The 13,190-nt window shown below is 34.9% G+C and overlaps 1 protein-coding gene across 2 annotated transcripts; it reads left to right on the forward strand.

Moving 5' to 3' along the window:
* Nucleotides 1-6,705: 6,705 nt before the first annotated feature.
* Nucleotides 6,706-11,078, forward strand: LOC127871702 (uncharacterized). Of its 2 annotated transcripts, none has more exons than XM_052414836.1 (7): nt 6,706-6,833; nt 7,311-7,573; nt 8,311-8,830; nt 9,152-9,338; nt 9,666-9,911; nt 10,172-10,343; nt 10,929-11,078. In XM_052414836.1, the coding sequence occupies exons 3-6, from the start codon at nt 8,699-8,701 to the stop codon at nt 10,186-10,188; spliced, it is 582 nt and encodes a 193-aa protein (XP_052270796.1). In that variant the 5' UTR covers nt 6,706-6,833; nt 7,311-7,573; nt 8,311-8,698; the 3' UTR covers nt 10,189-10,343; nt 10,929-11,078. The 2 variants fall into 2 exon arrangements, with proteins under 2 accessions (XP_052270796.1, XP_052270797.1); XM_052414837.1 differs by having other exon boundaries at nt 10,172-10,284.
* The last annotated feature ends 2,112 nt before the right edge of the window (nt 11,079-13,190 follow it).

Raw genomic sequence — 13,190 nt, forward strand, 5'->3', positions numbered from 1 at the left:
CATTTTGACAAAGTAACATGAAGATTGGGCATCAAATGTTACTACATTGTTCACAAGGTTTTTCTTTTTTTGGACCTAGTGACCTAGTTTTTGACCCAGCATGACCCAGTTTCGAACTCATTCGCGATATCAATGGGACACATGTTCTGACCAAATTTCATGAAGATCAGAAAATAAATGTGGCCTCTATAGTGTTCACAATGCAAAATTTTGACGACGCACGACGGACAAAAGGCGATCACAATAGCTCACCATGAGCACGTTGTGCCCAGGTGAGCTAAAAACACTTGGAGACCCGTCAATGTTGTAAATGAATAAGCCTGTGGAACTATTGATTCAAGACTTAAGTATATTTAAGATCATCTGATAAATTCAGATCAAACAGGGCTTTAAAGGAAAGATTCATTAGAGAAAATATTCCACTCGTACATTATTGTATGCATTTTACTGAAAAATGTAATATACATGGAATGCTGTTGACGATATACTTTGAAAAAAAACATTTGATACTCTTTGGATTGATTTTTAAAATTGTGATCTCAGTTTCATCAATTGGATATCACTATTTTATCACAATACTTCTACTTCCGTGCAATTCAATGGTGTTCTGTCTGATTTCTTTTATATCGGCCGTGGCTGTAGACAGGGTGATCCATATTTATTTTATGCACTGAAATGTTATCTATCAAAATAAAAAAAACAACACAAAACCAAAGGTATATTTATCAATGGCTTAGAATATAAAATAACACAGTTTGCAGATGATACAACATTACTTCTAGACAGAAGTGAGAACACAGTCCATAAAACCATCGATATTCTTCATCAATGTTCCGCATAATGTAGTTTACAAGTTAATTTTGATAAAACCAACGTTATTTTGACAGGTTTCTTTAAATATAGCATTTGTTCGGAAAAAAACAAACAATAGAAATTCTTTTTGGAGAACAATTGTTTTAATTTAGTTGGCAAACAGTTTCAGATTGACATGGTGAACATGGTATTTTTGAATTTTAACCATAAAATACAAAGTATTGAAAAACTTATCAAATTCTGAAAAAGAAGAGCCCTTACCCATATTGGTAGAGAACAGTTGTCAAATATTTTTTTCCTCACTTCCAACCTCAAGTCCACAAGTAATAAATAAAATTAAAAGTATCTTTTACGAATTATTTTGGCAGGTCAGCAAAGAATAAAAAGTAAAGTACTTATTACATATTATGACAATGAAGTTTTTACAATGGCCAATGTCATTGCGTATGTTAAAAAGTTAAAAATATTATGGTTACACAGACTCATTATAGTTTATAAAAGTAAATGCTCTGGATTTGCCCTCACAAATATAGAAGAAATATTTCACTTTGGGAAATATGATATTAGACTAAGTGCAACACAGATGATTAATCCATTTTGGAAAGACCTCTTGAAATCATTCGCAAAATTTACAAATCTTTCACTGATAGACGACATCACGAAATTTCAGGAACTTAAATTATTCTTCAATCACACGTTTTCACTTGGTTTCTAGTTGGTAAAACAAAACAGTGAGATTTGTTAAAGATATCATTAATTACAAGGGAACATTTATAACTTGATAGCAATTTGAAACAAATGTGGCTATAATGTAAATTTTCTACAATTTGAAGGAATGCTACAACCGATTAAAAATACTCAGGACTGCTAAAACTTGAGAACATCACTACAATAAATGATTAATTTTGTTTCCCTATCATTCTGATATATATTAAACTAGAAATGGCGCGGCAGAGGCCGACGCGTATCCCCACGCCGAATGTTTGACCTAGGTGTGCCCCAGGGCTGGTAATGGGGCCATGCATAGCTGAGATTGACCGTATTGTCATAAGAGAAGTTCATCATCAATTAGAAGTGAATTGGTGTAGAAATGAAGAAGTTATAGTAAAAGGCAATTTTGGGTGGGTGTGACATATGTGGGCAGGGCGCCCCAGGGTTGGTAATTGTGCCATGCATAGTTGAGATTGACCGTATTGTCATAAGAGAGGTTCAGTATCAATTTGAAGTGAATCGGTGTAGAAATGAAGAAATTATAGTAAAAGGCAATTTTGGGTGGGTGTGGTCTATGTGGGCGGGGCGCCCCAGGGTTGGTAATGGGGCCATGCATAGTTGAGATTGACTGTATTGTCATAAGAGAAGTTCAATATCAATTTGAAGTGAATCGGTGTAGAAATGAAGAAATTATAGTAAAGGCAATTTTGGGTGGGTGTGGTCTATGTGGGCGGGGCCCCAGGGTTGGTTATGGGGCCATGCATAGTTGAGATTGACCCTAATGTCATAAGAGAAGTTCAGTATCAATTTGAAGTGAATCCGTGTAGAAATGAAAAAATTATAGTAAATGGAATTTTTTGGTGGGTGTGGCCTATGTGGGCGGGCGCCCCAGGGTTGGGATTGGGGCCATGCATAGTTGAGATTGACCCTAATGTCATAACAAAAGTTCAGTATCAATTTGAAGTGAATCCGTGTAGAAATGAAAAAATTATAGTAAATGGAAATTGTTGGTGGGTGTGGCCTATGTGGGCGGGGCGCCCCAGGGTTGGGAATGGGGCCATGCATGGTTGAGATTGACCGTATTGTCATAAGAGAGGTCCAGTATCAATTTGAAGTGAATCGGTGTAGAAATAAAGAAGTAAATGTAAAATAACCTAAAAAAATGAGTGATAATTTCTGACGCGGCCCCACCCCAACCGCTATAACTTTTGACCCAGGGGTCAGATCAACATTCCAAATAGTGCAGGGTCGCACATATGCTCATAGCTACCATGTGTGTAAGTTTCAAGGTTCTAGTGCTTTTAGTGTAGGAGGAGATAGTGGCCAGGACGGACGGACAGACAGACGGACGGACGGCGGAGATAACCACAATATCCCCACCTTTTTTTCAAAAAGCGTGGGGATAACAAATAATGCTTCACAACAAAAATAATATAACACAACAATACCAACAGGTCAAGCCAAATGGAAAAGCCTTTTCACTATTGGGAGCTCGGAATGGTCTTCATGCATGGGTATTTAACCTATTTATGCCTAGTTGAATCTCCCATCCTTCTAAATTGGGTCAATTACTTTCCAAAATTAGGGATGTCTAGTATATTTATTTCTATATTTAGAATATTTATTATAGAAAGTCCTTGTAACAAGCAGCGCAGACCCTGATGAGACGCCGCATGATGCGGCGTCTCATCTGGGTGTACGCTGTTTACCAAGGCCTTTTTTCTAGTCGCTAGGCATAAATGGGTTAAAACCACGTTCATACAACCAAATATTCCAAGTAAGACTGGCTCACAATATATTATCTAAAAAATATTTGTTACAAAAATGAAAATATGTGACTCAGATAAATGTACTTTCAGTAAAACAGGAATACAATCCATTGTTAATTTATTCTGGAGTTGCAATGTCATACAATTGCTCTTACATCACATCATCTCTGCTATTAAACACATTGATAACAATTTAAACTTCACTTGTTAAACATTTATATTGAGATCAGTTGGTAAACAATCTGAAGAGTATAGCATGTTATGTCTTGCAATAAAAAATGCTCTACTTATAATTGTAGACGAACACTTGTAACTCCTAAATTCATGATCTGCGAAGTAGCTTCAAACTAGTCTCTGCAGTTATACAGTTATACATGAAACTAATTTACCAAACATTTATACAATTTTATCAGAGTTGGTTAAGTCTGTTTGTAACAGTAATTGACCTACATAACTATAAGTGTTTTTAGCGAGGCTGTTTTCGGAGAAAACCCGAGCTATTGTCATAGCCAGCTCGTCGTCCGCCGTCTGCCGTCCGACGTCCGCCGTAGGCGTCGTGCTAAAACCTTAACATTGGCCATAACTTTTTCAAATATTGAAGATAGCACCTTGATTTTTGGCATGCATGTGTACCTCATGGAGCTGCACATTTTGAGTGGTTAAATTTCAAGGTGAAATCATCCTTCAAGGTCAAGGGTGCAAAAAAAGTCAAGGGAAGTAATAAGCTTTAAATGGACATAGTTATCTGACCGGCCCACGTATGTATTTTTGTATTGAAGCATTTTGACGACAAGTGTTTTTTTCACCCTCCAAGTGTTATGGCTAGTGTTGGAATGGAGTTTAAGATGGTGCAGTTCCAACGATATTTTCGGAAACAGAGGCATACAAAGCTTCGAACAAAGCTCCACTAAATTCCAACACCTTGGACCAGTGAAGCACAAACGAGCGAAGTATGGCGCCTATTCTAAAAGGAACCAGAAACCGGTAATTATGTTTCTGATCTATGCTTGTTTATTTTGATATACACAGTGCTAAATAGTTGTAGTCAGCATATTATTACAAATGATTTTAAGACATTTAAATTAAAAAAAAAAAATGTTTGACATCTGGTTAGAAAATAGTGCACAATACTCTCCGATGCAAGTTAATTTCAAATACTGGTCAGGCTAATGCTAAGGAGACGAAGAATCCGAAGATGTTGAAATATTGTTTGAATATCCTCACACATTTTTGTCAAACGTTTGAATCCGCAAACAAACTTGAAAAACTTGAAACTTGCTAATTTGATGAAACGCCTATTTATATAATTATATTCAATGGCGTTGTACAAAACATTTAATATACATGCAATTGATAAACATAAGAGTGATTGATACTTTTATGCAGCATTAGTTAAAAGATTAATAATCTAAAAATGTGTGATATAAATAAAAATGCTGTAAGAAACTTAAGCAATAAAACAATATAGACTACGATAATAAAACACAGGAAAAATAAAATATTATGCAATCAATTGATATAACTAGGGTTAAGACAATACTTATAATGATATTATGAGCCAAGTTTTGGCAACATAAAGATACTGTTTTATCATTAACTGAAAGGATACGTAAAAGGATATTTCTGCACTCTGGCTGTCGGATCCCACAGCTACCGGTCGCCTGTCACCCTTACGGACACTTCTTTTGGGTTTTAACCGTATTTGAACTATTGTGACTACAAGTCACAAATAGACTGACCAAGTGTGACTACAAGACACAACTTGAAGGTTAAAATTTCAGTGTGACTATAAGACACAATAAGAGGGGCTAAGCGTGACTAAAAGACCGCTGGATGATGTCATTTAATCATTGAGCAGAGAAGCCTTAATGATTTTTGGTTACCGGTCACTAGTACAATAAATATCATTTTCGAGAAAAGAAGCCCGCACAATTCTTACATTTCTTAGTCCTCTGAGTCATGGTTGTTGGACAAATAAGCCCATACAACTGAGCCTCGATTTGTTTTGAAATCACAGGTATTCAAATTAAAATAGGTTGTAAAAGTCTCTGAAGAGAAATGTTTTCAAATTCCTTTTGAAAATGTCTATTGAGACAGAAGTCCGAATGCTTGATGGTAGGTCATTTCACAGTTTCGGACCAACAACTCCGAAACTCCTGTCCATGAATTTTTTTCTCTTTGTGCGTTTCCCATCATAACATCCGTCATACGAGACGTTAGATCGTAAGTTACGTGCTGGTATTTTTTCTTTTAAACGTTCTGTAAGGTATTTTGGCGCGTTACCAACAGAACAATTATACATGAAGTTTAGTAATTTGAATGTTATCCTAGCCTTTACTGGTAGCCAGTGTACTTCATACAAGGCATCTTTTAAACAACCTATGTGTTTTTCATTAATCAGGCTAGCATGCATTTTTTTAAATAAATGATATTTCATCGATTACATAAAGGTGGTCTTATAAGCGCAGTGGTTGGTGTGTCTTTCTCAGGTAGGTGACCTGAGCTCAAGCCCATTTCTTGGATATTGTTGAGTAATGTCAAAGCTGTTGATGGTCGACATACAGGATGGATTAGGTTTCTCTTGATAATAAGACTTCAGAACACATCCCCAAAAAATGGAAATCTTTCTGTACCAAGTAGCTGGAAAGTGCTGCTTATATGATAATTCAAATTTCATCCACACTTTAAAAGTCTAGTCAGTTTATAGGGAATGGGGCACACTTGGGTTCGATCATTATGCAGCCTTACAGCCCGTATGGATATGCCTAATAATTATACCTTTTAATATATATTTTTCGAATTGTCCTTATATTTTGTATGCATGTGTGAATTGATGGCTTAGTAACAAACAATATATTACAACCCTTCTCTTATTATTATGGACAAATAGGTTAATCAGTGGAACAGCCATAAAACGGACAAATACATTCCTTTTTATAAATAAATAAGGCTACAGCTAACTCACCAAAACTATTCAAAGTATAAACATTATATTTGGGCTTGTTTCAATGACATTTCCATATTAAAGATAAAAAAGTATGAGAGAATCAAAGTGCTGGTAAAAAATAATCTTAAGTGTCGTCCCAGATTAGCCTGTGCAGTCTGCACAGACTAATCAGGGACAACACTTTCCGCCTAAACAAGATTTTTGGTAAGAAGGGACATCCTTTATATGAAAAATACCGTAAACGGGGAAAGTGTCGTCCCTGATTAGTCTGTGCGGACTGCACAGGCTTTTCTGTGACGACACTTTATGCCCATGCATTATGCCCCGTTTTTTCAGAACGGGACAAATATTATTCCAAAGATCAATAGCATAGTTTTGCAAATATTAAGTCATATAAACATAATTTGTGTCATTATTCTGTGTGAATTTATAAAAAGTAACGGGGCAATTATTATTTGTAGGACCCATATTCATCATGCATGGAAGAGCCAGATGTATGTGAAGAAATGACTTGTGAACAGTCGCCTGTTTGGATCAGTGATCCGGAATCACATTTTGATAATGTGCTTTCGAAGTCAACACAGACATCTGAGGTTCGATATCATATCAATTAATAATTAGTTTGTTTAACAATCTCCAAACAATGTCAATTTTTAATTAGTTTGTTTAATTATTTCCATAACAGCCTGTTTTTATGTAATAAAAGTTACATATTTACATTGGCTTGAATAAATCCTCAATTCTTGTGTTTTAGTTTTTATTCTTTATTTTCTGTTTCAATACATGGGGCAACTTTTTATGAACTCAAATGGTTGCATATAGTTTTTGAACTGTCCATCAGTCTGTCTGTCTGTCTGTCTGTCTGTCTGAAAGTCCATCCAAAAACTTTAACATTGGTCATTACTTATGCAATATTGAAGATAGCAACTTGATAATTGGCATGCATGTGTATCTTATGGAGCTGCACATTTTTAGTTGTTAAAGGTCAGGGTCAAGGCTATCCTTCAAGGTCAAATGTTAAATATATGCATTCTGTTTTTCTAAAAAATGCAAAATGTTCATCATTTCAGATGGTTGTATTTCGGCCAACAGAAAATAAAGGATTCACTATTTAACCTCGGGGTAAGGACAAGAGTGTTGGGGCCATGCCAGTGATGAAAGACATAGGAACAGAGCCTACCTGTTTTGAGGCGGATTCTTTAGATGATGAAGATCTTGAGATGGATGAGATGAATGATGCATACCTTGCTGATGACACTGAAGACGATCCTGACTGGGAGCCAGAAGATGATTCCGATGAGGAATATGCATCAGACAATGAAGAAAACATTTGGTAAGTATTTTTAAAAATTGCCATAAGTCGGGTGAAAACTTATGTTTACTATATCTGTATCCATATAATGATTATTTAGTTGTTATTCTTATTCGAAGATGAATACAATGTATTTTAATACGATACTTTTATTTTTAAATCCCTTAGACGAAATATCACAGTCAATATGTTTGTCTATCTGTTTGCGTGAAACTTCATGCCTCAGTCATCAGGTTGCAATGTGTTGACGGATTTTGAAGAAACATGGTACAAACGCTAAATATCATAACTTAAGGCAAGGTTTTGTTTGCACTTAGAGGTCAAAGGTCATATTATGAGTGGAGTCCTGCAAAACTGGAATGTTGGGGCATCTGTGCCCAATACATTGAATAAATGAACCATGATTCTTTTTCTGGAGATGTACAATCTTTTTACAAAAATAATTCTAATTGTAACGTATTTTACTTTTCATGTCTTGTATTTTCAGATTGAGATTGGTTATATTTTTATCTACATTTTATATTTTGTATTTCATTGGTTTTTCATTGACATCCAATATCCCTGGTCAGTATGACATCAACTTAAAAATCTACTGCTTGTGTAAAAAGAAATAATGAAGTGGGACCTAGTACCTAGTGAATAACAATATAAAAGCGACTGTGGTGTATACATGTATGTCTAAGAAGTCTGACATGTAAAATAAATTATAAATTACATTTACATAGTCCTAACCCTAACAATCTAGAATGTTTTTTCAGGGTAGACTGCAGTGAGCAGACCGACAGGCCATACTTAGTGTATGAAAGCTGTCTGCTGCCACTACTGTTGATGTGTTCTGTGTGTGGCGACAGATGCACCATCACCAAGAAGTCGACCAGAGGAGGCCAGCTGAGAGCCTCAACTGTATGTGGCACTGGACATTGCAGAACATGGGACAGTTCACCCAACATATGTGGAACACCACTAAAAAAAACTGGTAGTGGCAGGGGCCATGTATTTTAGTGGTGTCTGCCTGAGGAAGTTCATGAACTGTTTAAGTTTCATTAAAGTTCCCATTTTGTCGTACAGGACTTACATGCGTTTGCAATCCATTTACATATTGCCAGCGGTGGACAATGTCTGGAAAAAGACACAAGCACGCCTGAGATGCGGATCGGTAAATCAGTACGGCTGGGAGGGGATGCTCGGTGTCGCTCACCTGGGCACACAGCAAAGTACGGCTCGTACACTCTCATGGATCTTGAGACGAACCATGTTCTGGATGTACAGCTTGTTCAGGTACTTACACTTTCTTTTTTATTGGCTATCTAGTTTGTCTTTAAAAATGAGCCTACTAATTCTAGTCAACTAGTACAATATGTATTGAAGCCTTGGTATGCATTATCTGTGGCAACAACAACAACAACAACAACTCTAGAGTGGAAATTTAATATTGTTATGCCTTTTTTGTCACATACCAATACACTGATACAAATGCCGCAATATGCAAATGATATTATTTTGGGTGTTTTGGCTAATTCTTTGAACTAATACCTGTAGTGTAAAGAAATTAAAAATAAATCTTAATTATTAATATATTATAATTACAATGTATTTTAGAGTAATGAAGTTAAAAACTCCAATGCTATGGAGCTGGAAGGGTTGAAACGTGGACTAAGGAACTTGGCGACCAACCACATCAGCGTTACTGATCTGACGACCGACAGGCACGTTCAGGTTCGCAAGTTCATGCGGGAAGAAATGGAGAATATTCGCCACTGGTTTGATGTATGGCACATGGCAAAGGGTATGTAAACATGCATGATATATTGCATTGATAAAGTAATCATATTGGTTTTTAATCAACCAGTCAGTGATTCAGACTCATGAAATACAGGATAATGTTATACTTTTAAATAATATTGTTTTTGATTGGCTCAATGTGTGTATTTCAACCATTTGCAAAGAATGATTATTTCCATTTAAGACGACTGGACAGGCACTTATAGGCTGACGCTGCTCTATGTATATTTGACTACTTATTATTAAAAAATGTTGTTGACATGGTTGGCCTTTTGGTTATTTATGGCCTTTGGAAGTACCCGACAACTTAGAGTTAAATGTGTTGTTTAAGGTGTGAAAAACAAACTGCTGACCATGGGAAAGAAGAAAGGTTGTGAAGCAGTTGGAAAATGGGCGCAGTCGATCGCCAACCACCTCTATTATTGTGCTGCCTCAAGTGAGGGAAACGGTGACTTGGTTGTTGCAAAGTGGCGTTCAATTAGGAACCATGTTGTGAATCGTCATGATGGCAATGGTGACTTGTTTCCCAGATGTCTTCATGGACCGATAGACAGAAACAAAAAATGGATAAAGGCTGGTACGGAAAAGTTAAATTTGTTAAAGACATTATAGAATACAAAATAGATCAACACATAATAACCAGTTGCAGCCATATCAATTTCTTCCTATACACATGCAAAACTAGTAAAATTACACGTTCCTTAAATAGCAGGGCCTTATTGTTTATTTAAGCCCCTTGTGTATATCGCTTTCTTCCTTGATTATTTCTGAAATAGCAGGGATCATCGGTGCGTTAAAATTTCATTGCATAGAAGAAATTATTTTTGTAAATTTCAGGTGCAAAGGCCCACTAAGAGCTTTTACTAATAACAGAACGCAAACGTTTCGTTGTGGATATCCGGATGCTTTCACCCACTGAGCAGACATCAGCCTTTGAGGCGCAGCACAAGGTGGTGTGTCAGTTTGCCCCAAAGTTCCTGAGTTTCTCCTATGCAGTAATGAAGCAAAGGTAGGAAGGCCCCACATCCGCAAATTGAATGTACTGGAATCACCATATATGTCCATCCAGCAACAAAAAATGTGTCCAAGGGGCTTTTTTTAATGTTCAATTAAGTACACTTGATGGCATTGGTCCTTCTGATATTAAGTTATACATGTGCATGTTTATTTTCAAGGTTGACATTCTGTAACGTTAAGCTATATTAAGCTACACAGGACCCCATGCTGTGTCTGGTGAAATTCTGTCACTTTTCTTACAAACTTATAAAATACATTATGAGTAAATAAACTTTGGTTTTTGTATGCTTTTATTGCAACAAATACCTGGTATATAGCTCATTAAAAACATTGCAAGTGTACATGTTACTCACTATTCCTGTCCCATAACTACATAATATGTGTCTCCTTTGCTTGTTGAAGCTTTAACTTAAGGTCAAAATCTATATTGTATTTATATTGACCCTAGTTTAATGCTTGTGATATACATCTGACAAAGTAATTTAAATAATCCTTGATGCTGTACTCAATCAAACTTGTTTTGTGTGTCTCAGTTCATATTGTAATTCATTTAAATAATGTTACTTTTAAATTGCAGACTACACCTCGCTGCTTTGCATTCTGTGGCAAATGCAACCCGCACGCAGGCTGAGACCAGGCAGGGGGAAAAAAGATACCGAATCTCCTATCCTAAGTACAAGGCTGGACACCATGTGGTTAAAGCAGTTAAAAAGGATTGCACTTATGGTAATGTATTCATAATGAATTTTATTGTATAAATAATAACCGCAGATACCAATATTGAATTATCTTGTTGAAGAATTTTGTTTTTGCGCATAAACAAAATACATTACAGCTTGCAGAAATCACCTGAACTTGTCCAATATGTGGAAACAAAATTTAGAAATTCCGTATTCTAAGAATCTGGTGATAATTCTTAATGTGAAAAACATTAAATGTAATTGCATATAGAACTTGTTCAGTGTTAAGAATAATCTTGATACAAGTCTCTTTTTATGAACAGGTAGTCAAATTATATTAAATATCTAAATAAAAACATGAGTTAACACGCAATCTTTTTTCAAAGTGTTTGGTATTTTAAAGACGTAGATTTCTGTAATACACTGTTGAAGACAACAATACAAAAAACATTCATTGTTTATTATTCTCTAGTTAGAAGGAACAATTTATCAGTAATTATAACTATTAAAACATAACTTTCAGACTTGCACGAACCTATAGGTTTAGAGGCTAACAGTTGTACAATCACTTTTACCATATTTTTTAATATTTCAACATTGTTGTCTGAATTTTAAGATTTATATTTAAAAGAATCATACATCTCCGAACAATGCTTAAATATCAATACAATATTTTTTAAGCAAAACGAAATTGAGCTGACGCGTTCAGATAAACTATAAATACTAATCAGGAAATTTACACGGCGACGTACTTTTCCATTAAATTAAGCAAGACATGATTTTTTTTTTTAATAACTTTACTACACTAATTGTTAAGAATAAATATATCGTTACTTCATTATATATTTATACTTTAACCGTATGAATAGCACAATCGAAAAGAAGCAATATAATCTACCTGTCTAAAATGAAGAAACTTTATATGCAATTGATAACAATATAATTGTTAATATATTTGAAGAACTATATAAATATATTTGAACACAATAATTATATGGTGAAGACAGTAGGTTCAACTTGCTGAAGCGGTCAAATTGTGTCTGTTCTCTTGAGAAAAAAATAAAACAAAATCAATTTATGAAAGCGATAAAGACACAGAAAATTGTTCCCAACAAACAGCATAAAAAAGTGGAAAACAAAAACTGATGATATTTTTAATGATTAAAAAATAATAATATTTCTAAAGCTTCAAATGAACAATTAAATTACCTGTTCGGATTAATACAAGATTAATACAAGACTTATTGAAAACTCACAGAACATAAAAAACGATAAGAACTCCGGGTCATATGGTTTTTAACATATGTTAGCGTATAAGAATTAAATTGAAAGTTTCGTTCTAAGAAGTATGAAACTTAAACTTGCTAATTTTATGAAACGCCTATTTATATAATTATATTCAATGGCGTTGTACAAAACATATATATGTACATAAAATTGATAAAAAATAAGAGGTATTGATAATATTATTCAGCATTAATTAAAGGATTAATGATCTAAATATGTGTAATATAAATAATAATGCTGTAAGAAACTTAAGCAATAAAACAATACCGGCTACACTATTAAAACACAGTAAAAGTAAAATATTATGTAATAAATTGATATAACTAGGGTTAAGACAATAATTATAATGATATTGTGAGCAAATATTTGGCAACATAAAGACACTGTTTTTTTCATTAACTAAACGGATACGTAAAAGGATATTTCTGCACTCTGGCTGTCGGATCCCACAGCTTTTAGTCACCTGTCACCCTTAAGGACACTTCTTTTGAGTTTTAACCTTATTTGAACTATCGTGACTACAAGTCACAAATAGACTGACCAAGTGTGACTATAAGACACAACTTGAAGGTTAAAATTACAGTGTGACTATAAGACACAACTAGAGGGCCTAAGCGTGACTAAAAGACAGCTGGTTGATGTAACTCAATCATTGAGCAAAGAAGCCCTAATAATTCTTGGTTACCAGTCACTTGTACAATGAATATCCTTTTCGAGCAAAGAAGCCCGCACAATTCTTTAATTTCTTGGTCCTCCGAGTCCTAGTGACAAATAAGCCCGTACAACTGAGTCTCGATTTTTTTTTAAGTATTCGCCATATATATAAAGGAACAGGATTGCCTGTAACCCAAAACGTAAGATATAATGAATAC

Source organism: Dreissena polymorpha, chromosome 3 (assembly GCF_020536995.1).
Source record: "Dreissena polymorpha isolate Duluth1 chromosome 3, UMN_Dpol_1.0, whole genome shotgun sequence".
In the NCBI taxonomy this organism is placed as follows: domain Eukaryota; kingdom Metazoa; phylum Mollusca; class Bivalvia; order Myida; family Dreissenidae; genus Dreissena; species Dreissena polymorpha.

What these genes read in the sequence shown, in the direction of transcription:
- LOC127871702 (XM_052414836.1), top strand. Translation starts at nt 8,699, where the DNA reads ATGCGGATCGGTAAATCAGTACGGCTGGGAGGGGATGCTCGGTGTCGC. An exon ending in TGGATGTACAGCTTGTTCAG is followed by an intron (nt 8,831 to 9,151) that starts GTACTTACACTT and finishes AATGTATTTTAG; the next exon opens with AGTAATGAAGTTAAAAACTC. An exon ending in TGTATGGCACATGGCAAAGG is followed by an intron (nt 9,339 to 9,665) that starts GTATGTAAACAT and finishes GTGTTGTTTAAG; the next exon opens with GTGTGAAAAACAAACTGCTG.